This window comes from Cajanus cajan, chromosome 9 (assembly GCF_000230855.2).
Source record: "Cajanus cajan strain Asha chromosome 9, NIPB_CcT2T_4, whole genome shotgun sequence".
Taxonomy (NCBI): Eukaryota; Viridiplantae; Streptophyta; class Magnoliopsida; order Fabales; family Fabaceae; genus Cajanus; species Cajanus cajan.
Window position 1 is genome coordinate 26,245,091 of NC_138525.1, and position 26,433 is coordinate 26,271,523.

The 26,433-nt window shown below is 33.8% G+C and overlaps 2 protein-coding genes and 1 long non-coding RNA gene across 4 annotated transcripts; 1 reads left to right on the forward strand and 2 right to left on the reverse strand.

Annotated features, from left to right (window-relative positions):
• Positions 1–1,308: 1,308 nt before the first annotated feature.
• On the reverse strand, positions 1,309–2,162 carry LOC109787951 (uncharacterized). Its single transcript, XM_083064263.1, has 2 exons — positions 2,141–2,162; positions 1,309–1,943 (listed from the first exon to the last, which is right to left on the reverse strand). The coding sequence occupies exons 1-2, from the start codon at positions 2,160–2,162 to the stop codon at positions 1,309–1,311; spliced, it is 657 nt and encodes a 218-aa protein (XP_082920389.1).
• A 5,761-nt stretch (positions 2,163–7,923) lies between these two features.
• Positions 7,924–16,716, reverse strand: LOC145951795 (uncharacterized). The gene is made up of 3 exons (XR_014429733.1): positions 14,889–16,716; positions 9,350–13,776; positions 7,924–8,201 (listed from the first exon to the last, which is right to left on the reverse strand). It is a non-coding gene; the product is annotated as an uncharacterized LOC145951795 (long non-coding RNA).
• A 6,370-nt stretch (positions 16,717–23,086) lies between these two features.
• On the forward strand, positions 23,087–25,592 carry LOC109787938 (FCS-Like Zinc finger 10). Of its 2 annotated transcripts, none has more exons than XM_020346543.3 (3): positions 23,087–23,246; positions 23,809–24,906; positions 25,003–25,592. In XM_020346543.3, the coding sequence occupies exons 2-3, from the start codon at positions 23,825–23,827 to the stop codon at positions 25,133–25,135; spliced, it is 1,215 nt and encodes a 404-aa protein (XP_020202132.1). In that variant the 5' UTR covers positions 23,087–23,246; positions 23,809–23,824; the 3' UTR covers positions 25,136–25,592. The 2 variants fall into 2 exon arrangements, with proteins under 2 accessions (XP_020202132.1, XP_029124975.1); XM_029269142.2 differs by lacking the exon at positions 23,087–23,246 and adding an exon at positions 23,276–23,701.
• Positions 25,593–26,433: the final 841 nt, after the last annotated feature.

A 26,433-nucleotide genomic window follows, 5' to 3' on the forward strand; every position in this document is an offset into this window, starting at 1 on the left:
CAAATACAATGGAAAGGAAAAATTACAAGAATGAAAATGAGCCCAATATTGGGTACCAAAAGCCCAAAGGCCCATGAAGCCCAAAACTAGGCCCAACAAGCCTAAAACCTAAAATGCTACTCTATGTGGTCCAAAATACAAGACCAAAATATATGATACCTATACTAACATGATGTATACAAAACATATGAAAATAGCTATGACAAAATATGGCCCATGGAAAGTTCAACTTGGGTCTTCCTAGGCCCATTGGGCCCGATGGGCCCTGACTGGCCCAAACCTTCATGTCTAGCCAACTCCTCTTGGATCTTTGAGTATGTCACCTCTTGCACTCCAAAGCATGATTCCATCATCAACCCACTGTCCCTTGGCATTTCCTAGTCCCTTTTTGAGTTCTCAGAGTATGACCTTGCTCGCGACTTCGGCTTGACCGTTGGTTTGGGGATGTTCCACCAAGGTGGGGAGGTGCTTGATGCCGAGCTCTCGGAGGAAACTCTCAAAGCTTTGTGCGACGAATTGCCTACCATTATCGGTGATGAGGGAGTGCGGGATGCCGATCCTGCAAATGATGTTCTTCTAGGTGAACTTTTGCACGTTCTTGGCGGTGATTTTGGCGAGCGGGCAGGCCTCGATCCACTTGGTGAAGTAGTCGACGGCGACGAGGAGGAATTTTAGTTGGCCTTTCGCAGGGGGAAATGGCCCGAGGATGTCCATTCCCCACTAGGCAAAGGGCCATGGGGACGCCATTTTGTGGAGGACTTCGGGTGGCTGCCGATGTGCATTACCGAATTGTTGGCATTCTTTACACCTTTGTACGTAATCTTTGCAGTTTGACTTCAGCGTGGGCCAATAATAGCCAGCTCGGATCACCCTGGTCGCCATCGAGCGTGCCCCGGAGTGAATACCGCATATTCTTCGATGACATAGGTGGCCTGAGACTTGGTTAGGCATTTTAGTAAGGGAGCTAAGATGCCTCATTTGAAAAGTTCACCTGTAATGATGATAAATTTAGATGATCTTACCCTCATCTTTCGAGCTTCGTCTTTGTCTTCAAGTAGTATCCCCTCCTTTAAGTAGTTCCATATGTCTGTCATCCATCCCTTGTCTTCGATGTCATTGGTATTGACGACTTTATCGTCTAGACTGAGAGAGTTGAGGGTCTCTTGGATGATGGTCTGATGTTGCCCGGGGTGTTTTGTGCTGGCGAGCTTGGATAGGAGGTCGGCCCTAACATTCTGCTCTTAGGGTACATGATGTATGGTGAACTCCTTGAAGGATGAGACCCATTGGGACATTGTGATAGTACCTCTATAGTAGGGCATCCTTTGTCTGGTAGGTCCCGTTGAGTTGTTCTACCATGAGTTTTGAGTCGCTGTTGCAACTCACCCTTTGTGCTCCGATGTCTCGGGCCAGCCTCAATCCTGCTAGTAGTGCTTCGTATTCTGCTTGATTGTTGGTGATCCTGAACCTGAATTTTAGAGATTGTTCTATGGTGACGTTGTTGGGCCCTTCTAAAATGATACCTGCACCACCACCTTTAGTGTTGGAAGATCCATCAACATATAAAGCCCATACCTGCTCTTCTTTTGCTAAGATTGGGGTGAGCTTGGCCACAAAATTTGCTAGGCATTGGGCTTTCAAAGGGCCTCGATTTTCATATCGGATTCCAAACTCGGATAGTTCTACTGACCACGCAATCATGCACCCTGCGAGTTCTGGCTTTCTCAGTATTTGTTTTATTGGGTAATCCGTTTTTACCACGACTTGGTGACTTCGGAAATAGGGACGAAGACGTCGGGCAGAGGTGACCAATGCAAAGGCCAACTTCTCAATCGTTTGGTACCTCTTCTTTGTGTCTTGGAGAACTCGGCTAATGTAGTATATAGGAGTTTGATTCTTGTCACGCTCTTGTAACATCACCACGCTAATTTCACTTTTGTTGACTGCCAAGTACAGAAGGAGGTCAAAGTGATGATCTGGCCTCTACAGGACTCATGGGGTGGCAAGAAAATTTTTGAAGCTTTTGAAAGCTTCTTCACATTGGTTAGTCCATTCAAAGTTCTTTGGCTTGCGTAGTAGGGTAAAGATGGGTCCTGCTTTTTTTGCCAGCTTAGGGATGAAGCATGAGAGAGAGACTAACCTGCTTGCCAATCGTTGGACATCTTTAACGTTTTGGGGGCTGTGCATCTGCATGATGGCCCTGCATTTTTCTAGATTGGCTTCAATGCCCCTATTGGTGATCATGAAGTCGAGGAACTTACCTCTCTGGACTCTGAAGATGCACTTCTCGGGGTTTAGGTGCATGTTGTGTTTTTGTATCTGGTTGAACACCTCGGCTAGGTCAGCAACATGGGCGTCGGTCGATGTGGTTTTCACGACCATGTCGTCTACGTAGACTTCCATATTTTGTCCGATCTACTGGTGGAAGACCTTGTCTATCAGCCTTTGATAAGTAGCTCCCGCGTTTTTGAGGCCGAAAGACATCACATGGTAGCAGAAGTTGGCGTGATCGGTGATGAAAGCCGTGTGCTTCTCGTTCGGTTGGTACAACATGATCTGATTGTATCCAAAGTATGCATCCAAAAAGTTAAGAAGGGCGTGACCGGATGCTCCATCGACCAACCTGTCAATGCTTGGTAGGGGGTAGGCGTCTTTAGGGCAAGCTTTGTTCAGGTCGGTGTAGTCGACGTACATATGTCACTTCCCCGAGTTCTTTTTGACGAGCACTACATTGGCTAGCCACGTAATGTATCGGACTTCTCGGATGAATCCTGCTCTCATTAGCTTTTGTGTCTTGGTTATGATGGCTTCTCGTCTTTCTCTGCCGACCTTTCGTTTCTTCTAAGCCACTGGTTTTGCCTCTTTGTGGATTGCCAACCTGTGACAGATGAGGTTAGGGTCTATAATTGGCATGTCAGCATTGGACCATGCGAATAGGTCTGCATTTTTGGAGATCTCGGCTATGAGTTGTTGTCGCAGATCTGGGCTTAGTTGTTGGCTTATTTTTGTGCATTGGCCTAGGAGTTTGCCAATTTGGAGATCGTCTAATTCATCGATGGGGCTCGGTCATTTATCGTGGGACTCTGATCTGGGATCCAGGTAGGTAATTTTGACCTGAGCTATGTGAGCTATGGTGGTAGGCTCACCTCGGTGTTGCTTCGCTATTGGTGATGAAGCTTTTAGGCTTTTGGCGTAGCATTGCTGAGCTGTCCTCTGATTTACCTTAATGGAGACTATCTGCCTATTGCTCCCGGGGAATTTCATCGTCAAGTGTGGGGTGGACACCACCGCTCCGAGTTGGTTCAACGTCGGCCTGCCTATAATGATGTTATATGACGTGTTGGCGTCGACAAGGAGGTATCTGACCATGATTCTTTTTTAGTTGGGCGGGGTCCCAAAGGTTGTTAGCAGCTCTATGTATCTCCGAGTGTGGACACGTTCACCTGCAAAACTGACTAGGGGTTCTGTGTGAGGTTGGATAAGAGACTAAGGGATATCTAACCTTAAAAATGTTGGCCAATATAGGACGTCAACTGAGCTTCCTTGGTCAATCAACGTCTTGTGGACTTCCTAGTTGGCCACCTCGACAGTAATGATCATGGGGTCATCTTGGTTTGGGCAGATGCCGACGTAGTCATCATCCGTGAAGGTGATTGGTGGTGTGTTACATGGCAGGGCTGAGGTGTCAACATGGACGTTGTTGATACTGTGCAAGTGTCTTTTACGTGCTGAGCTACTTGAGCCAGCCCCTACGAAGCCACCTACAATCGTATTGATGACTCTGCATAAAGCAGTGTTACCTGTATCATGACTTACCTCGACTTGCACTGCTGCATCGATGTTTTGCTGGGATCCGGAAGGTTGGTCTGTCTAGGCATTGAAGCCCCGACCTCGTCCTCATCTGCAACCATGTCCATGGTAGCCTCCCCTATGAGATTGTGACCATTGGACGTACTGTCCGAGGTGTCTTCCTTGGACGAGTTCCTCAATACGATCCCTAAGTGTTCGACATTCCTCGATTGTGTGGCCATAGTTTCTATGGTATCGATAATGCTTGGATTTGTCAGCACTGTTGGGGTTGTGCCTTGGTGGTGGTAGGGTAATCAGATAAGTCTTACTGGCTTCCTCTAGTATGTGAACTCGGGGCGCGTTCAAGGGGGTATAGAAGTCATACTTCTCGCCTTTATTCTGCCGAGGCTTTTTGACCTAGTTGTCATTGGAGACTATCATCTTGTCCTTGTGACTGTGGTCTTGCTTTCCCTGTGGCTTTCCACGGATTTAATCTCGAAATGTCGTATGCTCCTCCATATGGATGTATCTGGCAGCCCAAGCACGGAGCTCGTCCATATCTGGGGGAGGTCGCCGATAAAGGCTGTCGATAAAGGGACCCGGCTTGAGCGCCATGAGCATGGCGTGTAGGACGACCTCAGGGTTCAGGTTGCGGATCTTGATGGCGATGTTGGCAAATCGCTCCTTGAAATTTCGGAGCGACTCGTCGTCGCCTTGCCTAAGGTTGGCTAAGGCAGCCGAGGTGATGTGGTGGGGTCATCTTGTTGCATACTGTGCTGTGAATCGCCTGACCAAGGTGACAAAGTTGTTGATCGACCCTAGCGGTAGTTGGGTATACCACGCGAGTGTCGATCCTTTCAGTGAGGTCGAGAAGACCCGACACAGGATGGCATCATCGTTGGTGTAGAGGTTCAGCTAGGTGACATAGAGATCTATGTGTTCGTCAAGATCGGTGGACCCGTCATATCTGTCGATGTTCAGGGGCTTCCATCCGAAGGGGAAAGGTGTCTCCATGATGTTGTCCACGAAGGGGTGGTGGGGAACATTGGCCCATTGTGACGGAGCCAAGGTTGGTGCATTGCTGACTTCTTGATCCGATCTCTATGTCGGTGCACGTGACCGATGTGTCGTTGATCGGTGAGTGGGCGTCTTGGGTGTTGTCTGTGGTGGAGAGACTGATTGGTGTTCCTCCTCGTGGTGATTGCTTGGCTGAGGAGGTACATGTGGGGGCTGTTGATGGAGTTGAGCCCGAATACGCTCGTTCTTTGCATGTAGCGCCGCCAGATCAACCTCATGGCAGGTGCGCATTTTCTCCAAGTCGGTAGTGTGCCGCTGCTACATCTGTTCGACCTGTTCGATTAGCCGTTGTAGGGTCGCTTCTCCTTCCATCCTGGATCCTTGTTCTGCTTCGTCTGTTGCTCTTCTACTATGGCTTCGGGTGAAAACCATAAGCGTGGCCGATAAGAGACTTCTTGATCGGCCCCACGGTGGGCGGCAAATGTTCTTACCGGAGATCGATTGAGAGGGACGATCTGCTGGGCAAGATTGGTGACTGGTGAGCTTTCCTTGCTGGGTACGTCGGTTGCTCCGAAGTGGGAAAGAGACTCTGATGCTAAAGTTAGTGTTTGATAGTGTAAGCGTCTCATATATATAGTGCACGTACCTTGTGTAAATTAGGGTTTTCCTCTTGGGCGAGGACAAGGTTGACCTGGGCCTGAGGTTAGTCACGGCCCATTTAGATAGTGGGTCTTTGCTTTGGCCGATGTCATGTAACGCCTATCCGAAGTCATGCGGTGCTTGGTCACCGAACTTGAGCTTGGTGTCCGATGCGGATAGTACAATAAGTATGTAATAAATAAATATATTTATAAATACGTAAGAATATATATATATATATATATATATATATAGAGAGAGAGAGAGAGAGAGAGAGAGAGAGAGAGAAAATGAATGGAAGATAAATAGTTAAATAGTTGTTTGATTATCTATAGTAATAGATAAAGGGAAATATACGTCATCTTGTTACTGATTTTTGTCTCCAAAATAATGGATAATTATACCCTTAATTCTTAAGAAATAAATAAATAAATTTTAATTATTTTACTTTTAAAAATATTTAAAGACACGAAGTGTCTGTTTCCTCTTTCTCCTAGTATATATAATGGTACGTGATAACCTAATTTAATATATAATTTGATACTTCATTCTTATAAAACAAAATTGACGTAATATATACATTTCAAAATATACTAAAATATGAACACTTTGATTACCTTCAAGTTATTGTTCAATTTTAACAAATTTTGATATAAACATATAAAGTGATATGAACTTTCAATCTAACGGTTGAATTTATAAAATTCACATTTAATATAAAGTTATTGAGCGGTGTAATACTTAGTAAAAGTTACATCGGTGTTATTATAATCCTTCTCATTTTAAAATATATAAATTATTATTTAAACTTTTAAATTTATAATAAATAATTTAAATTGTATCATAATATTAATTTTTAATATAAATAAGTAGATTGTTAGTTATAAAAGTAAGTATATATATAAATAAAGATTAATTAAATATAATATAATTATTATTATTGGTAATATAATTATTATATATATTATTATATTTTTATAACGGTCCGGATACATCGAAATGAGAGGGATCCAAAGATAGTATAAATATAAGATTGTATAGTTGAGGATGACTTAAATGAATTAATTTGTACTACCTATACTGACAACATGCATATGCCTTTCTGTAGCTTATCTCATCAGAACTCCACAGTTAAGCGTGCTTGACTTGAAGTAATATAGGGATGAGGGTGACCTTTTGGGAAGTTTCCCATAAATTGTGCAATAAGGGCAAAACACGCTGAAAAGTGAAGTATCGTGAAATAAAATCCTTGAGAGGCCAAATATGAGGGTTGTTACATTAATAAATTTATTAAAATTAAACAAAAAAAATTTCGACGGATTTTCTCGTTGGTAATTTCCGACGGATATATCCGTTGGAAATAGAGAATTTTCGACAAATTTTCTTTCTTTCCGACAGGCTATATCCGTCGAAAATTTACATTTTTCTTGTAGTGAAAGTCTAGAACCACTAAATAAACATTTGTTAGTTGAATTATTTAGACTATAAATACCCTTTTAACAAATTAAAATTGTAAAAATTATAGAACCCATATTTGCATTAATTTGCAAATTATGCAGTAAATGTTGTTACTAATACTGCGTTAGGCGACAACTTATGCTCGTTAGGTGTAGGAACCATGAATTGCTTACGATCTTGACCACGTCGAGTGTGGGCTTAGTCACACGGGGTGCAGAAGTACAAAATGCTTGCAACAATGTTAATGTTGGGTGTGAGCTTGGTCACACAGGATGCAAGAGCTTTAGAGACCCTTTGGATGCATCTCACCGGGCATACAAAGAATTACACAAGTGTGATATTTCCAAAGGCTCACGGCCCTTGCACGCACCAGGCGTAGGGTGTGTCTTACCAACGTGACCCTGTCTTAAAACCTGAATTTCGTGTGTGTGTGCGTGTGTGAATTGTGTAAATAAGTGATACTCATAATGTGATAAGGGATAAAGGATTTATGCTAAGCAAATGTGATAAGTGATAAATCGTAAAGTGTTGAGAATTGTAGATTGATAAGTGATATCTCGTTGAAAGTGGATAGAGTCTTGAACGTCATGCATCATGTGCATATGTGTTCTGTGGTGGGTGTGATGCAAAATATACAGTTAGGGAAGACCCCCTTGTGTAAAAACTTAGGGATTAGTCATTGGGGATAACTTGGTTTGGGAAGCCCCAATCTCGTCCATTGTGTGCATGAAACATATCTTGCACAACCTAGCTATCCTGACGAAATCTTAGTAGTATATCCTTCTAGTAAGGGTACTATGATGGTTTGTGTGACACCCTCTACCCCATCATCAATTCACAATTAAATAATAAGAAAGATTTCTTTTTTTTTCTTTTTGGGTAAATAAAACCTTTCATAGTTTAATAACATCTTTCATGTATAAAACAATTGTTTCAAATATTATAAGGTAGAAGATTCACATTCGTAACTCATCAATCATAAAAAGTCAACATATAAGTATTAAGATTCAAGAAATCATATAAAGGAAAATATAGATTAATTCCAGCAAAGGTGGCAGAGCCTCCTAGTTAGGAATTAATTTATAACTTTGAAATCATATAATAAAATAGTATAATAAAGATGTACATTTTGGTCTTTTCTCAGGAACGTTCAAAATTACATAAGAAGAGAAAATTAAAGCTTTTTAATATAATAACATCCAAAATAAACCTAGCTATGCCCGACGTCACATCCTATCAGAGCATGCCCCACTGAAGCCTTTAAGCCTCATCACCAACATCCCCATGATGCTGATCATCTGCAACATAATTTAAAACATATACAAAAACAACAAGGGAGTGAGAAACATCTCACTCAGTTTCAGGTGAAGAATAAAGGTTAGATAGCACCCACACTCACACAACAAATATAAGTCACATGTAAACAATACACATACATCATCAATATTACAAATACATTCATTTATCATGCAATGATGTCATGGACTCATCTCATAAATGCATGCATGTGGCGCCATAAGGAAGTTTCACATATCATCACTGGTGACCCTAAGGCACACCTGCACAACTGTCGGTGACCCTAAGGTACACCTGGTTAGCATATCATCAACTGTCGGTGACCCTAAAGTACACCTGGTTAGCATATCATCAACTGTCGGTGACCCTAAGGTACACCTTGTTAGCATCAACTGTCGGTGACCCTAAGGTACACCTTGTTAGCATCAACTGTCGGTGACCCTAAGGTACACCTTGTTAGCATCAACTGTCGGTGACCCTAAGGTACACCTTGTTAGCATCAACTGTCGGTGACCCTAAGGTACACCTGGTTACATCACTGGTATGCGGCCTCAGCGGCACACCTGGAATAAGATATGCATATGATGCATGTCATACATTCATTATTTCATGAACTCAACATTTAACTTATTACAGAATTTCATTTAGTACATCATGTCCTCATTTGTCATAGTCTCATAATCATAGTTTGTCTCAATAGTTAATTCTTAGGTCTCATGTCATTTGTCCATATTTCACATGGTCATGTCATCAATACTCCTCATAAGGTCCGCATAGGTATTCACAGAGATTCAGAGAGCATTCTTATTCATATTAAAACTCATGTATTATTAACATTAATTTCATATTCATTTATTACTTCAACAAAGAAAAAGGTAGAGTAAATAGAAAATCAGACAGAACAACGGCACTTTCAATAAAAACAAAGTAGAATAAATAGAAAATCGGACAGAACAACGGCACCTTCAACAAAAAGCAAAGTAGAGTAAATAGAAATTTAGACAGAACAACGGCACCTTCAACAAAAAGCAAAGTAGAGTAAATAGAAATTAAACAGAATAACGACAAAGGATTGGGGGCCAATCCGACAAACAACTATCCAACAATTATCCCCATACCCCTGAGCGAGGTTCTCACTCCCCCCCCTTACCTGGATAGGCGGAGTTGGAACTTGGGCAGGGTCTCCTCCTCTGGATCCCCTTTTTCTTCCCTCTCTTTCTTTCTTTCTTTCTTTCTCTCTCTCTCTCTTTCTCTCTCTCTCCTCTTTCTCTCTCTAAGATTTTCATTTCTTCTCCTCTGTACCAAATTTTCACCCCCCTGCCCCTATTTATAGGCCTCCTGGCGCAACCGGAACGGCCGTACTGATTTCGGAACGGCCCGTTCCGGATCCTTCAAACGTGGGCAAATTTCTCAACTGGAACGGCCCGTTCCAAAATCGAAACGGCCCGTTCTCAAAAAGCAGAACGGCCCGTTCTGAAACCAGAACGGCCCGTTCTCAAACCCAGCAGAACGGCCCGTTCTCCCTCCGGAACGGCCCGTTCTCCTTGTTGGAACGGCCCGTTCTGGGCCCGTTCCCAACCTAAAATTTTAGCTTATTTTAAATGCTCAGAACGGCCCGTTCCACTTTCGGAACAGCCCGTTCCGAGTTACTCAAATGCCCCTAATACTTTTATAAAATTACGAAAATGCTATCAATAATTACGAAAATGCCATTACTAATAAAAATATCCTTTTAAGGAAATTGGGGTGTTACAATTCTCCCCTCCTTTTAGAAATTTCGTCCTCGAAATTTACCTGAAAACAAAAATAGATAAGTTTCTCGCGTCTTGCTTTCTAACTCCCATGTAGCACTTTCTTCAAAATTTCCTTATTGATGTACAACTCTATCAATCTCTCCAAAAAATGTCTAATGTTAATAAGTTCAAGGTGAGCAGACCTGGTAAGTCTATCCATTAATCCAAATAAGATCAAATTTCTTAAGAATATCATACATAACTACAACTAAATCCATAGATACAGAATCTTATTTTCAAATTAGAACGTCTAAAGGTTGTATTAAATCTGAAAGTTTTTGGTGTTCTACCTTAACTTTCTAACATACTAAGCAAGCATACACAAATTCCTCCACTTCCTCCGTCATCTTAGGCCACCAAAACATCTTCTTAAGATATTGATACATCTTAGTAACTCCTAGATGAATACTAAGACTGCTCTTATGACCTTCTTCCAAGATTGATCTCTTAAGTTCTGGCACATTTGGAATATACAACCCATCCTTAAATCTCAACACTTCATCCACTCCAAATTTAAACTTACTTTCTACACCTTGATTCAACTTCTCTACTTCTCTTTAGACCACCATGTTTCCGCTGCGCCACTCTGATACATTTCAGTAACTCTTAAATAAATGCTAAAAATATTCTTATGTCCTTTCTCTAAGATCATCTTCCTTAATTTTGGGTTTACGAGGCACATAGATTATATCCTTGTATCCCGAAACACCATCAACTTCCACTTGTAAAAGGCTATTTATATTCCTACCAATCTTTTTCACTTGGGTCACTAAGAAAGAATCTAACTCCTGAGTCTTCTAATCTCATTATTAATCCTTTCAACATATTCAATTCAATGTTCCTAAGGGTGAGCTCACACATCATGCTTAAGTTTCTAATCTACTCAATCAAACTCAACTCTTATATCATCAAAATGATAGATAAATGTTCATCCTACTCAGGACATTTGTCACCATATTAGTTTAACTTGTATAATCTTCTCCAATGATTAGACACCTAATTGTAAGTTCACTATGTACTCATACTCGGTCTTCAAGTCTTACCACTTTATTTATACTCCAAGAAAACTCTTATTCACTACCTTGTCCTATAATCTCATACCTGGCCACCAAAATGAATCGACTAATATGCTTATTCAATATCCTTTGAATAATCCATTCGTTAATCGAGTCATACATAGTCCCTTACTACTAGGAGTAATTTCACAAATCAAACTTAAATTCCTAACTTGAGCCAAAAGATATATCTCTTTGACCATAAAGAAAGATAAATATAGATATTTCCTATTCAAAGCATCGACTGCTATAGGTTTACTCAGATAACAACTAAGATTAAAATCTTAATCCTTACAATTTCCAACTATCTCTTCTATCTCATATTCAATTCCTTCGGATCAAACAGATATTTAAGATCCTTATAATCACTAAACATCTCAATAATGTTTCTAAAATCTCAAGCGTAACTATTACAACTTCTAATTCAAGGTAATTTCTCTCATGAATTTTCCATTTCCTAGATGCTTAAAAACATAAGTTACTACCTTTGCATCAATAATCCACCCAAACCTGTCTTCAAAGTCATCACTATATTCCACATAAGACTTACTAGAGTCAGGTAATATTATCACTAGTCAATTTTGCCATAAGAGTTAGAACTACTCTTATACTTACTATCTCACATAAAGACAATACCCCTCATAGTGAATGTAGTCAAGGGCAATGCTATCCTAGAAATTCTTTCAATAAATCTCCAATAGTAAGCCTCATAAAACTTTTATTCTCGCTAACTTGCTTAGATATCTTTCTACTTAAACATAACTTCTACCTAAGACAGATTCATGTTCACCTTAACTGAAATTTACAGGGACTAGAAAACTTAACATACAACCGTCTTGAATATATCTTCACCTTCAACTACAATATGATCATATCACATCCTAAGATCAATATCACTAACCATACAACATTCACCATTTGATCCCTAAGGTCTTCTATTCACATATCGACATACATGCACATCAAGTCATATTAGAATGCCTACTTTAAACCTTCATATATATCATCCATAAGCATGTACATGAACAACCTTTACCACATAGCATCATATAACCTTAAACAACCTCTCAATCTACACGAAAACACCTCAAAACATGTCAATTCTTATCCTTGCATTGCCTACTAACCCGAAAACATTATTATACAGACTAACTTCTATTTTTAACAACTATCAAAGAAAACAACACATAAAGAGTTCTACTCATCCACGTGATATCAACCTATCACTAAGTGAATAGGCTACAACTCTTAGTGAGACATGAGATTTTAAAAAAAAACAAATCATCTTCTTAGCTAAAGAAAACTTCAAAAATCACAACAAATATATTCAGTGCTTATAACTATACCTCTAATTACCAAAGCAGCTATACTGGAGTTCTAGACCTCTGTTTTACCTGATTCCAATTCCATTAGAAAGATAACATCCAAGGCTACCACTTTCCTGAAGACTAACAAAAATTCTAATTTTGTCAGTATAGCACTTGTACTGTCACAACAAAACATCTCCTACACCAGACAACAATAGTGTATCAACATCTAAAACCACAAAAATACCTCAATCCTTCCAAACTTACTCCTTTCCACCTGAAATTCATATCAAAGTTTCCCACTATAAATCTAAACCAAATAACTCACCTATTCAGTACAAAAGGCTTAGAAAATAAAATTTTCATGCAACCATCAAACTCTAAAAATCATCAACACTTCAATCTCTCCTTAAGAATACCAAAACTTCAATTCTCAATATACCTCATCTTTGGATTCAATTGCTACAACTATAGCTTTCAAAAATTTCACCAATCATAAATTCTTAATACACTTTAAAATAAATCAATGTCTTACCCAAATCTAAGGCCTCAATAGTTCCCACAATATTAACAACATATTTCGTCTACCACTACTCGCACATATGCTTGCAACACAAGCGATATTACTCAACCACCACTTCTTACGTAAGTATCAAATAATTAAGCAATCATAAGAATGAAGAAGAAAGGTCATAATGGTATTAGCTGACACTATCATGACTATCATTCCTCTAATAAAAAAAATAACTTAACAATATCAAACTTTACAATATCAACACAAGGAGAACATCACCATCATCATTATCAAAGCAAAACATCATCAAAGCAAAGCATCACCAAAGTATACAACAAACAAAACAATGTCAGAGTACACAACAGAATCTCGATAAGTCACGGCCGATTAGATCGACCTGCTCTGATACCACTAAATGTGACACCCTCTACCCCATCATCAATTCACAATTAAATAATAAGAAAGATTTCTTTTTTTTTTTCTTTTTGGGTAAATAAAACCTTTCATAGTTTAATAACATCTTTCATGTATAAAACAATTGTTTCAAATATTATAAGGTAGAAGATTCACATTCGTAACTCATCAATCATAAAAAGTCAACATATAAGTATTAAGATTCAAGAAATCATATAAAGGAAAATATAGATTAATTCCAGCAAAGGTGGCAGAGCCTCCTAGTTAGGAATTAATTTATAACTTTGAAATCATATAATAAAATAGTATAATAAAGATGTACATTTTGGTCTTTTCTCAGGAACGTTCAAAATTACATAAGAAGAGAAAATTAAAGCTTTTTAATATAATAACATCCAAAATAAACCTAGCTATGCCCGACGTCACATCCTATCAGAGCATGTCCCACTGAAGCCTTTAAGCCTCATCACCAACATCCCCATGATGCTGATCATCTGCAACATAATTTAAAACATATACAAAAACAACAAGGGAGTGAGAAACATCTCACTCAGTTTCAGGTGAAGAATAAAGGTTAGATAGCACCCACACTCACACAACAAATATAAGTCACATGTAAACAATACACATACATCATCAATATTACAAATACATTCATTTATCATGCAATGATGTCATGGACTCATCTCATAAATGCATGCATGTGGCGCCATAAGGAAGTTTCACATATCATCACTGGTGACCCTAAGGCACACCTGCACAACTGTCGGTGACCCTAAGGTACACCTGGTTAGCATATCATCAACTGTCGGTGACCCTAAAGTACACCTGGTTAGCATATCATCAACTGTCGGTGACCCTAAGGTACACCTTGTTAGCATCAACTGTCGGTGACCCTAAGGTACACCTTGTTAGCATCAACTGTCGGTGACCCTAAGGTACACCTTGTTAGCATCAACTGTCGGTGACCCTAAGGTACACCTGGTTACATCACTGGTATGCGGCCTCAACGGCACACCTGGAATAAGATATGCATATGATGCATGTCATACATTCATTATTTCATGAACTCAACATTTAACTTATTACAGAATTTCATTTAGTACATCATGTCCTCATTTGTCATAGTCTCATAATCATAGTTTGTCTCAATAGTCAATTCTTAGGTCTCATGTCATTTGTCCATATTTCACATGGTCATGTCATCAATACTCCTCATAAGGTCCGCATAGGTATTCACAGAGATTCAGAGAGCATTCTTATTCATATTAAAACTCATGTATTATTAACATTAATTTCATATTCATTTATTACTTCAACAAAGAAAAAGGTAGAGTAAATAGAAAATCAGACAGAACAACGGCACTTTCAATAAAAACAAAGTAGAATAAATAGAAAATCGGACAGAACAACGGCACCTTCAACAAAAAGCAAAGTAGAGTAAATAGAAATTTAGACAGAACAACGGCACCTTCAACAAAAAGCAAAGTAGAGTAAATAGAAATTAAACAGAATAACGACAAAGGATTGGGGGCCAATCCGACAAACAACTATCCAACAATTATCCCCATACCCCTGAGCGAGGTTCTCACTCCCCCCCCCTTACCTGGATAGGCGGAGTTGGAACTTGGGCAGGGTCTCCTCCTCTGGATCCCCTTTTTCTTCCCTCTCTTTCTTTCTTTCTTTCTTTCTCTCTCTCTCTCTTTCTCTCTCTCTCCTCTTTCTCTCTCTAAGATTTTCATTTCTTCTCCTCTGTACCAAATTTTCACCCCCCTGCCCCTATTTATAGGCCTCCTGGCGCAACCGGAACGGCCGTACTGATTTCGGAACGGCCCGTTCCGGATCCTTCAAACGTGGGCAAATTTCTCAACTGGAACGGCCCGTTCCAAAATCGAAACGGCCCGTTCTTAAAAAGCAGAACGCCCCGTTCTGAAACCAGAACGGCCCGTTCTCAAACCCAGCAGAACGGCCCGTTCTCCCTCCAGAACGGCCCGTTCTCCTTGTTGGAACGGCCCGTTCTGGGCCCGTTCCCAACCTAAAATTTTAGCTTATTTTAAATGCTCAGAACGGCCCGTTCCACTTTCGGAACAGCCCGTTCCGAGTTACTCAAATGCCCCTAATACCTTTATAAAATTACGAAAATGCCATCAATAATTACGAAAATGCCATTACTAATAAAAATATCCTTTTAAGGAAATTGGGGTGTTACAGTTTGACCCAACTTATACTCCTAGAATACTTAACCTTTGGGCTGGAAAAAATGTTTTTACTAACGTCACATGCATATAGTTAGGAGAGTCTAGTTTTGATATGATCATAGCATATTGTTTGTATTTGAGTTATATATATTGATTTATATTATGATGAGATGAAGTATGAATTAAGTTGTATTGGTTAAAATTTTGCTTTGTTACTTGTGTATTGTTTGGTGAAATATATGATTATTTGTTTAAGTGCTTTGTTTGCGTATGACTACTCAATCTTATTCTACACCAATAATCAGAGTCAGATATATTCTCACTCCCTATTTCTTTTATAAATATTTTTACATGTATTTGCAAGATATTTCCGTTTTGGAGGAGTTTGATTGATGGAAGAGATAACTTTGATACTTATGACATCAGGATTTAGAAAACATGTTTTTCACCAAACAATATATAATTTTAGATAACAAGATTATAGTTTATGAATTTGTAGATATTATTGGAACTCAGAACTAATAAATATAAAAAGCAAACAATTAATTTTATCTTTGAGTTCAAAAGACATTTTCATATTAATTTCTAAACTAAGAAATTAAAAATATCCCCTAAAAATATAAATTAACAATTACATAGTGTGTTTGGATGAAAAATTTAAATAGATTAATTCATTTATTTGAAAAATTTTAAATTTTTTGAGATGAAATACCTTGTTTGAATGAGGAATTTATAAGGAATTTCAAATTCAAGGATTTGTGAAATTCCTTGAAATAGTAGAATTTCAAATTCTCCCATAAGAGTAAGAATTTGAAATTCTTCATATTTTTTTTTCTTCCTATTTCACTTATATATTTTATTTTATCTCTTATCTCTTATCTCTTCATGTTTTTAATTAATGAATATTCAAAAATATTTTTAAAATTATTAAATATTATCTAATATTAATTTTTAAAATTATTAAATATTTATAAATTAGTTAATATTTATTTTTATAAAATTTAATTTTAAAATCTCAACATATAAATATATTTTTAAAATCAATTTTATCATGGTAGAATCAAATTATCATATCTAACCTAATAATTTAAAATTTGAAAATTTTGAATTGACTTATCTAAACTAAATATTTTAAAAATGATAGAAATTAAAATCAAAGTAATTCAAATACCAAGAATTTAAAATTCCTTACATTTATAAAATTTCTTATCCAAACATACCATAAAAATATAAATTAACAATTACATCAATTCAAAATTTTAAAAACTATATACCTAAAATAATAATAATAATATATTTAAAAATTAAAATAATAATAAATCATTAAGTTAAAAAATTTATTTGATATACTATAAACTTAATTAATATTTTATAATTTTATGAAACAATGTGAATGGCTGAATGCACTCCCTACTTTCAAGAACTCAAGTGTTATAAATAAAAGTAAGAGAATTTGATGTGTAATTTTTAACTCAAATTTGAAAAATTGCTTTTAACGAGTTATATCAAATTCGATTTCTTTTAAGTAAAATTTTAAATTATAATCTTAAAGTTAAACCATTAGGCTAGTCTAATGATCGAGTAGATAAAAAAAAGAAATTAATTTTAATTTTTATTGAAGTAATTTTTGTTATCTTTCTTAAAGATAAAAAAAGTCTTAAAGTTGAGAATGTTTAATTAAGAAGAAAATTTTCATTAAAATGAATAGTTAAATTTCCCGAATAATAATGGATTAAATTAATAAATATTTTTTTCCAATAATATAATATCTTATTATCAAGGAAATGTAAAAAAAAAACCTGCAAAAGAATAAAGCATGTGTTTAGTTTAAACTTTTGTTGACTAATTGACAAAGAGGAAAGAAAAAAAGAAAGTGAAAGGTAAAATAATTGCACCAAAGTCTAGAAGAATTAACCCACTAAATAAACATCTGTTAGTTGAATTAATGATGTGGTTAGCTCTCTAGTATTAAGATCTCAGAATTTTAATTTTAAGTTTAATAAAAAAATTATTTTAAAAAATAATGTTATAATCAACAATTTAAAAAAGACTAATTTGATAAAATTAATAAATATTTTTATAAATAAAATAAAGCCACTAATTTTACAACACGTGCACAAGTCACCTCAAAAGGTAAACATAGTAAAAGATAAGAAAATTAAAAGCTCGTGGTCGGTTAACCGCAAGGCTACCGGGACCCAGCACAATAAAAAAAGGTTTCACTGCAACAGAATCTTCGCATACGAGCCGTTGATCTTTCTCTCATCAACGGCCTCTGTTCTCTCTGTTTCTGAGCAGAAAATCATGAAAAGCAGGGACGCACAAAACGACAAACCAACTAACCATGGTTAGGTTAGGTTAACTTTGTTCCTTCAAAGTTTGGTTTCGTGAATGTTCGGCAACTGCGATAGGATAGGAAGGTAAGCTTAATTTAACACAAGCACCACTCAACGTCTCAACCACAATAATAAATAATATAGTAAATAATTTTGAGTTTAATTATTATGCAACCTTCAGTTATTTATTATGCACTCTAATACATTTATTGTATAATATGATTTGTAATTAGATAATAGTAAAATTAATCACTAAGTTAGTTTATTGGTTGAGTAAAGAGAGATTGAGATAGTTTAAAGTACGAAAACTTAAGTTCAATTTTTATTATAATTTTTCTTATTTAAAATAATAATAATAATAAAATTATTTTACATTATTTATGGATAACTTATTTTTGCATTATGTTTGAGTTTAGTAACATATATTTACATAAAATATTTTATAATGTTAATTAATTAAAATTAATTTTAATATAGATCTTAGAATAATTGTTATAAGAGTTAGTAATTTAATCATATATAATTTATATTATTAATAAAAGATTCATTTTTATTTATCATTTTATCCTTATAATTATTTTTAAATTATTTTTTCTTTTCACATTTTTAAAAAAAAAATTATCCTTATAAATTATACTTACTCAAAAAATTATTATTAATTGCTTACATTTTTTTTATTTTTAAAAAAATATATAGAGATACGGTATATATATTTTTTATACTAATAATTAATAAAGATGATACGTTTTTTTTTTGTACATATTATAATTATTTTATCCTATAACTTTTACAATACTGTTTTTTAATGTAATTTTTATTCTCTCTCTTTTTTTTATCTATTTCTTTGTAAATTTATTTTTTAAAATATTTCACATCCTTTAAATAATTATTTAAAATTGTTTATATTTTTAATTCTTAATTACACATATTTTTAATATCAATTATTTTTATTAATTATATTTTTTTTACATAAAATACATGAAAGCATGAAATTATTTTTTTTAAGCTACTGATACATAATAATTTTTGTAATTTATAAGAGTTTAAAGTGTTTTTACATTATTCATGCATATATTTTTCTCATGATTTTAAAAAAAAAATTTAAGGTGTAATAAATTATTTTGAATTTTCATATTATAAATTAGAATATATAATTTAAAAATAATTATATATCCTTTTATAATATTTTGATTAATTTTTCTGCATAATTTTTATGAGATTTGTTAAATGTATTTTGTATTTATAATATTAAATATATTACTTTTTAATTCAATACTCTCTTAATAAGATAATGAGAAAATTTGTTGGAGGAATTGTAAAAGAATATAAAAATTAAAAACCACTGTTTGAAGAATTGAACTCCCATTATTTTTTTATTTGTTTAATTAGAAATTTTAATATCTTATCAAATTACTTTTTTTAATCTTTTATTTAATTAAATCAATTTAATTTCTTCATCATTAAGAAGTGCATTTTAATCCATTAATTTTTAAAAATATATATTCTTATCATATCTATTTAATTTAGATTAATGATGTTATTTTATTGTTTATGCGGTAATATATTTTATATTTATTTATGTGACATGGAAAAGAAGTTAACTTTGTTGGTATAAATTTGATAAAAATAAAAAAGAGCAACGTCAGTCGGTGGTTAGTCACTGTTAAAATTAATAATTATATTTAAAATTTATTTAATAAATATTTTAAATATATAATTTATATTTTAAATTTATAATAAGAAATTATTTTATAAAACAAAATTATTTTTTATTTATTAATAATTTATTATACAATATTAAAATTTAATTAATAAATAAAATAATAAATAAAAATAAAATATAAAATATAAAATTAAAAGAATTCTTAAAAAAATTATAAAAATATGCTTACACAATATAATTTTTTTTTATATATATAAATGTTGATGTAATCTTTTATTTTATATTATTATAGTGAAATTATTATTTATCATAAAAGCGAGTCATTTAATTTATTATTTATTACTAAAAAAATCTCAATATCTTTTAAAAAAAATATCAATACTAAAAATCATGATTTAAACTGTTTATTATAAATAAAATATTTTTAATGCATATTTACTTGTTTTTATTTGATAACATACGTGAGTTTTTATTTGATAATTAATCATATATGACTTTTTATTTTTATATTATTATAGTCATATTAATCTTTAGGCTAAAAACCTATTTTAGTCTCTTATAATAATTGTTTGTTTTAATTTAGTCCCACTTTTATTTTTTGTCTTAATTTGGTCTCTAATAAATTAATTGGTTGCCAGATTTCCGTCCAAATTATTTAGACGGAGTTTACTGTTAGTCACGTTGATGCTACGTAGATGCCACGTGAAAGCTACGTAGCTGTCATGTGGATGTCAAATTTTTGTCATGCATCTGGAACAAGAACGGCCCGTTCTGAAACTAGAACGGCCCGTTCTGGTTTCACTCTTCGTGCGTTAATTTTGCATCCAGAACGGGCCGTTTCAGATGCAAAATTAACACACCAAGAGTGAAACCAGAACCGGCCGTTCCAGTTTCAAAACGGGTCATTCTGGTTCCAGAATGTCACACATGCAGTTACTGATTATATCCATAAATTTTAGATCGTGATGACAATACTTATTCATATATTTGTAATATTAAAAATTTTATATATAATTTTTTTAATTATAAATATATATTATAGTTATTTTTTACAAGTTTTTATATCTACAATTATGATTAAGAATGAAAATAAACTAGGTCAGATTATGTTATATTATAATTTAACAGATTTAAACCTAATTTTGTTAAAAATACATGTTATAAATATTATATATTTATCTGTCATAGACATTTTTTAAAATGTTTGGTTACATAGCAATCTTAAAAACTTACTTAATAATAATTTAACACTAATAAAAACATATAAATAAACATGTTAAATCTTATAAAAATTAAGTTTAATTTATTTATCATATAAAGATGTTTTTAATACGTGATATAAATTTTTACAAGGCTTAAATATGTTTTTAGTCCCTTAAATTTAGGGTAAATCTATTTTTGATTCCTCAAATTTAAAATTATTGTTTTTAGTCCCTGTAATTTCAAAAAATCTTAATTTAGTCCTTATATTCAAATTTTATTAAGAAATTTATCAAACATTATTGCATAAAATCTACTTATTGGTGTCCCTATTAGTGAAAATATCACATTAAATCTGGTTGATATTGCATAACTGTCTTAATTAGTCGCTTTCAAATATATTATTGGTGACCTAAGGGACTAAAACAAGATTTTTGAAAATTACACGGATAAAAACAACAGTTTTAAATTTGAGTGACCAAAAACAAATTTATCTTAAATTTGAGGGACTAAAAACATATTTAAGCCTTTTTACAATTTTTTTTATCAACATAAATAATAAATAGAAAGTACAAAAGTTTGACAAATATCACATAAATGAATAACTTCTCGAAATTTATATTTTATACATATGAAAATTTAAATATATATATATATATATTAGAATATAATTTTTATTTTTTAAAATATATTATTTTTTAGATAAAAAAATTTGTGTATGTGTAAATGGTTTGCTTTCGATTTTTGAACCATACTAGTGCACTATGTTGGTTGGCGTTCTGGAACGACCCGTTCTGAATCCAGAACGGTCCGTTTTGGAATCCAGAACGACCCGTTCTTATCTCAGAACGACCCGTTCTGCTGCACGCGTTGGTGTTAAATAATGCATCTGGAACGGGTCGTTTCAGATGCAAAATTTACACACCATGAGTGCAACCGGAACGGGCCGTTCTGGTACCAGATGCATGACAAAATTTGACGTCCACGTGGCATGTACGTAGCTTCCACGTGGCATCTACGTAGCTTCCACGTGGCCAACAGTTAACTCCGTCTAAATAATTTGGACGGAAGTCCGACATTGCAACCAATTAATTTATTAGGGACCAAATTGAGACCAAAAATAAAAATAAGACTAAATTGAAACAAACAATTATTATAAGGAACTAAAATACTATTTTAGCCTAATCTTTATTACAAAGCGAGTCAAAAGCTTGTTAAAACAAAAATGAGAATTTATATATTATTAATTAAATTATATTTTGTTTCTATGAAATCGAATTCAAAATTTTGATCTTTAATTTCTAATTTTATAATTTCAGTTTTTCAATTATTTAAAATTATAGTTTTAGTTTTATCACTAAACATTTATTATTGATTGTTAAAATTATAATATTAATCATATGTGATATTAAGTAAATAATTTAATAATATTTATATTAAATTAAATTTTTTATTTTCATATTTATTGCATAAGTGATAATATAATTCAAGATGTTATTAAATACTATTATATTATCTGCTTAATGTAATTTTAACGATTAATGTAAAATATTTGATTATTAGATCAAGATTACAATTTTTTTTTAAAAATAAAAATAAAAATCACCAATTCAAAACACATATTAAATATTACAGAAAAAAGTAATTTAGCATATATTATTTTACTTTTATAATTATTTAATATTTATTACTTGAAATGATTCAAAATAGTATGATTTTATTAATTAGTATTTCATTTCGTGTAATAACATAATAAATATTTTTTTAAATAAAAAATTATAATAAATAAATATTTTTAAACTTATGATAAATAATGTATATTTAAATATAAAATTATTTTTAATTGTTAATATTTTAAAATATAAAAGTTAAATTTAATTTAAAATAAAGATAAATATATATATATATAACGTGATAAAAAAAATTAAACTATTTATCATAGTTTATATATATTGTGAAAGGACTAATAGCTATTTATTAACCAAGTTTGACTATATATATATATATATACTAATAATAAACACTTTTTCATGTTTTTTTTATAAAAATTTTCTTCATTTTATCTTTAACAATCATAGGTAACTTTTAATAATTTTATAAATTATATGATAAATTTATTTATTTTTCTTCTTCAAGTACAATTTTTGTTTTTCACTATATAATATAATATAAAAGTGGAGTGTCCCAATGTAACGTACGCAAAATATTTTGGTATCTAAAAATGGGATAGGAAAGTAATTTAAAGTTGGTGCCAATTTAAGAAGACAGATACTTTTTTACTTTTTGTATCTGAAATAAACATAAGTAGAACTAGGATGTGTTTCTCTTGTTACGTGTCCAGAAAATGCTTAAACACTTGTCACAATCTGAGTTAAAGTAGCAATTTTGTGTATGACACGGCACACAAAGTAACGCGCAAAGAGAGAGAGATAGTACACATACACAGTACTGCCTCTGCACTGCACAAGTTTCACACACACTTTCTCATTTTATTACTGCATTTGGACTTCTTCTCTCTGCACTATCCTCTCTCTGAACTTTCTAGAGCACATAGAGAGAAAACTCAGGTGGGTTTATTCACTTTATTAGTATTCTTCCATTTTCTTCCTGTTTTTTAATCACTGTCAATATTTGAATTTTCTAGGGTATTTTTGAGATATTACTGATCTCTTTTCTTGTTATTGGTAGCATGGTTTTGTTTTGATTCAGCTTCTAATGTTGATTTTGTATTTTTTTTTTGTACACTGTGGGGTTCTTATGTTGTAGAATGATAATGTTTTTTTCTTCATCATTTTTTTTTTCTGTATGCATAAGCATAAGAAGGGTTTGGAGCTATTGTAGCAATCTTTCTCAATGGTCATTGCCCCTGAAAAAACACTTTTTTTTTTTACCTTTTGCATTTGGGGTTGATGCACTGAAGTAAACATCGCTTGGGGTTATTTCAAAACTTTACCTTTGAATTTGATATACATCCGTGTGACATGTTCGTCAAAGTATAAATCTTTTTCTCGTATGAAAATGGGTATGTTGTGTTATAATGGTTTAAATTGTCTCTGGATATTGTTGATTGGTTAATTTTTGAGTCTGTGTTTGATTATTTATGTGAGCAAATGTGTTTTACTTTTTCAGTTGGTGTATTGAGATAATGCTGAGGAAGAGGAGCAGATCAATCCAGAAAGATCAAGAGCACACTGGCCAAATGGCAAGCTCTGATACCAATCATGAGTCCTATTCTCAGTCTCATGTTTTGGGGAGCAATGCCAAAAGCAACTCAATTTTCAATGCCCCTCTTCTGTTTGTGGGAATGGGTCCTAAGGGCTTGTTGGATTCTGATTCAGTCAAGAGCCCCACTTCCCCACTTGATTTTTCATTCCTTTCAAATCTAAGTAACCCCTTTAGAACCCCAAGTTCATTGTCCAATGAGGGACAACAAAGGAGCTGGGACTGTGCCAAAGTAGGTCTAAGTATTATAGATTCTTTGGAAGAATGTTCCAAGTTTTCTGGGAAAATTCTCCAGGCCTCAGAGAGTAAGAAGACTAGTCTCAGACCCCAAATGATTACTAAATCCCCAAGCTGTAAATCCTATGTGGATTCTCCTATGGCTTCTAAATCTTTACCTAAAGATTTTTGTAAGATTCCTTGTGCTCAAAATGGTTCTTTTTTACACAAGGATGAGTCCAGTGTTCTTTTTGAGATTGGAGAGACCCTACTAGAAAATGAGTCCTTTTGTAAAACTGTGTCTTCTTCATTGGACTCATACAGTCCAATTAAAAATATGTCTGTTTTAACTGGTTCCAAATTTGATTCTAACTCTGAGAATTTTGCTTTGAACCATATAAGCTTTTCTCCTCATTTTATTGGAAAAAGCCAAAACAAAAACTCTTTGCTACCTGCAGAATTGAATACAAACCGTGTAGCTGCAGCATCTTCTGATGAATTTATGAATTCTCTATCAGCTAGTGAAATTGAACTCTCTGAGGATTACACCTGTGTAATTTCCCATGGTCCTAATCCGAAAACAACCCATATTTTCTGTGACTGCATTTTGGAAACTCATGCTAATGATTTTAAAAGTAATTGTAAGAAAGAAGAGGAGGGTAAGGGGTTGCCCATTTTCAATCTTAACATGTTGAATACTCACAACCAGTATCCTTCTGATGATTTCTTAAGTTTCTGTTACCATTGCAGCAAGAAATTGGAAGAGGGGAAAGATATTTACATATACAGGTAGATTAGCACCATTGCATCTCTTCTGTTTTAAGTTGAAGTTCTTTTAGTGGGTAGAATGTGATTCTAATGTTGACTTCCTTTGATAACATGCAGAGGTGAAAAATCATTTTGCAGTGTTAGCTGCCGAGAAATAGAGATGATGATTGATGAAGAGTTAGAGAGTTTCAATTCATCAGTTGAAAACTCTCCAAAGTGGAAATTTGGAGGGGAACTTTTTGAAACATAGAGACTTTTCCTGCCATTGAAACCTAGTCCATGAAGCAAGCATATGCAGCCGATCATCTGTTCTAAAAGAGCTGTTTTTGTTAACATCTATTGGCAGCCATGGATGATTGTTTTGTACATCACTGCGTTTGCTGTTTGTTTTTCAGCTTTCATGGTCTTTGGTGGATCATGGCTCTCTACAGCTACTAGATTTGATTTCCATATATAACAACATATTTGTATGGTATGACAATATAGATAGGTTAAGCTTAATTTTTCATACAAAAATATCAAGGGTTTAGCTCATTTTTCTTGGCTTGCCCCTTGTTGAAGTTGCTTTGGTATATCTATACTATGTCAAGAATCAGTGTATGCCAATTCAAACAGTTTTTGACTTGAAGATTATACTACTATTTGTAGTTCATATGACATTGTGTCCTTTGTTTTGGATTGTTAATTGAAAATTTAATTATTTGGTCTGTTTTGCATTCTGTACTGATTTCAACAGTAATTCTTACATGTACTAGCCTTTAGTACATTTTTATTTGAATGAGTTGCAACTTTTAAACATGACATCCTCTAGAAACAGGAATACTGTTCCTTGTCTTTGAGATTTTGAATGTGTGATGCTTAATATTGCTCCAATATTCTAAAGCTCATGTCTCTTATGATCCATATTTTTGTAATGTTTCTTTTATTACTTTCCTTGTCTGTTGGGATGGGGATAGTGATTACTGATTAGAGAAGTTGGTGGCGATACTTGACTTTGGACTTGATAGTTTTAAAGTTGGATAAAATTGATTTATAGAATTAATTTTAAAGTTTTGAATACAACTAAAATGTGTTTGAATCAAGACCCAAATGCTTATTAGAACCATTGCAATAACTAGTTGACCCAAGTGTGGCTAGTTTGATGCAAGCCTCTTAGGAAAAATTACTTCAGGTTTTCTCAAATGAAATTTACACCACCAAATTTTAAATAAACATTCATCTTCCTTATTTTTTAATTAAGTGAAACCTTTCTCATTCTGCAAGATAACAAACTTAAATTTATTAATTAGACGCCCACAAGTTTCTGTTTTTTATATATGTTGTAAAAAAAAGTTAATGTGCACCCTTGACCCCAATGATTCCTAACAGATCTCCGTGTATGATTAGTAAAGTTTTTGATTTTGTTTTCTTTTTGTGTATTTATATTTTCACATAACATATTAGTGATTTTGGGGGAAACAATTGGTATTCGAGTCATATATAGATAAAGAATAATACTAAATATAAAAGGACTATGCTTTGATACTATCTTAGTCTGGGGATAGATTG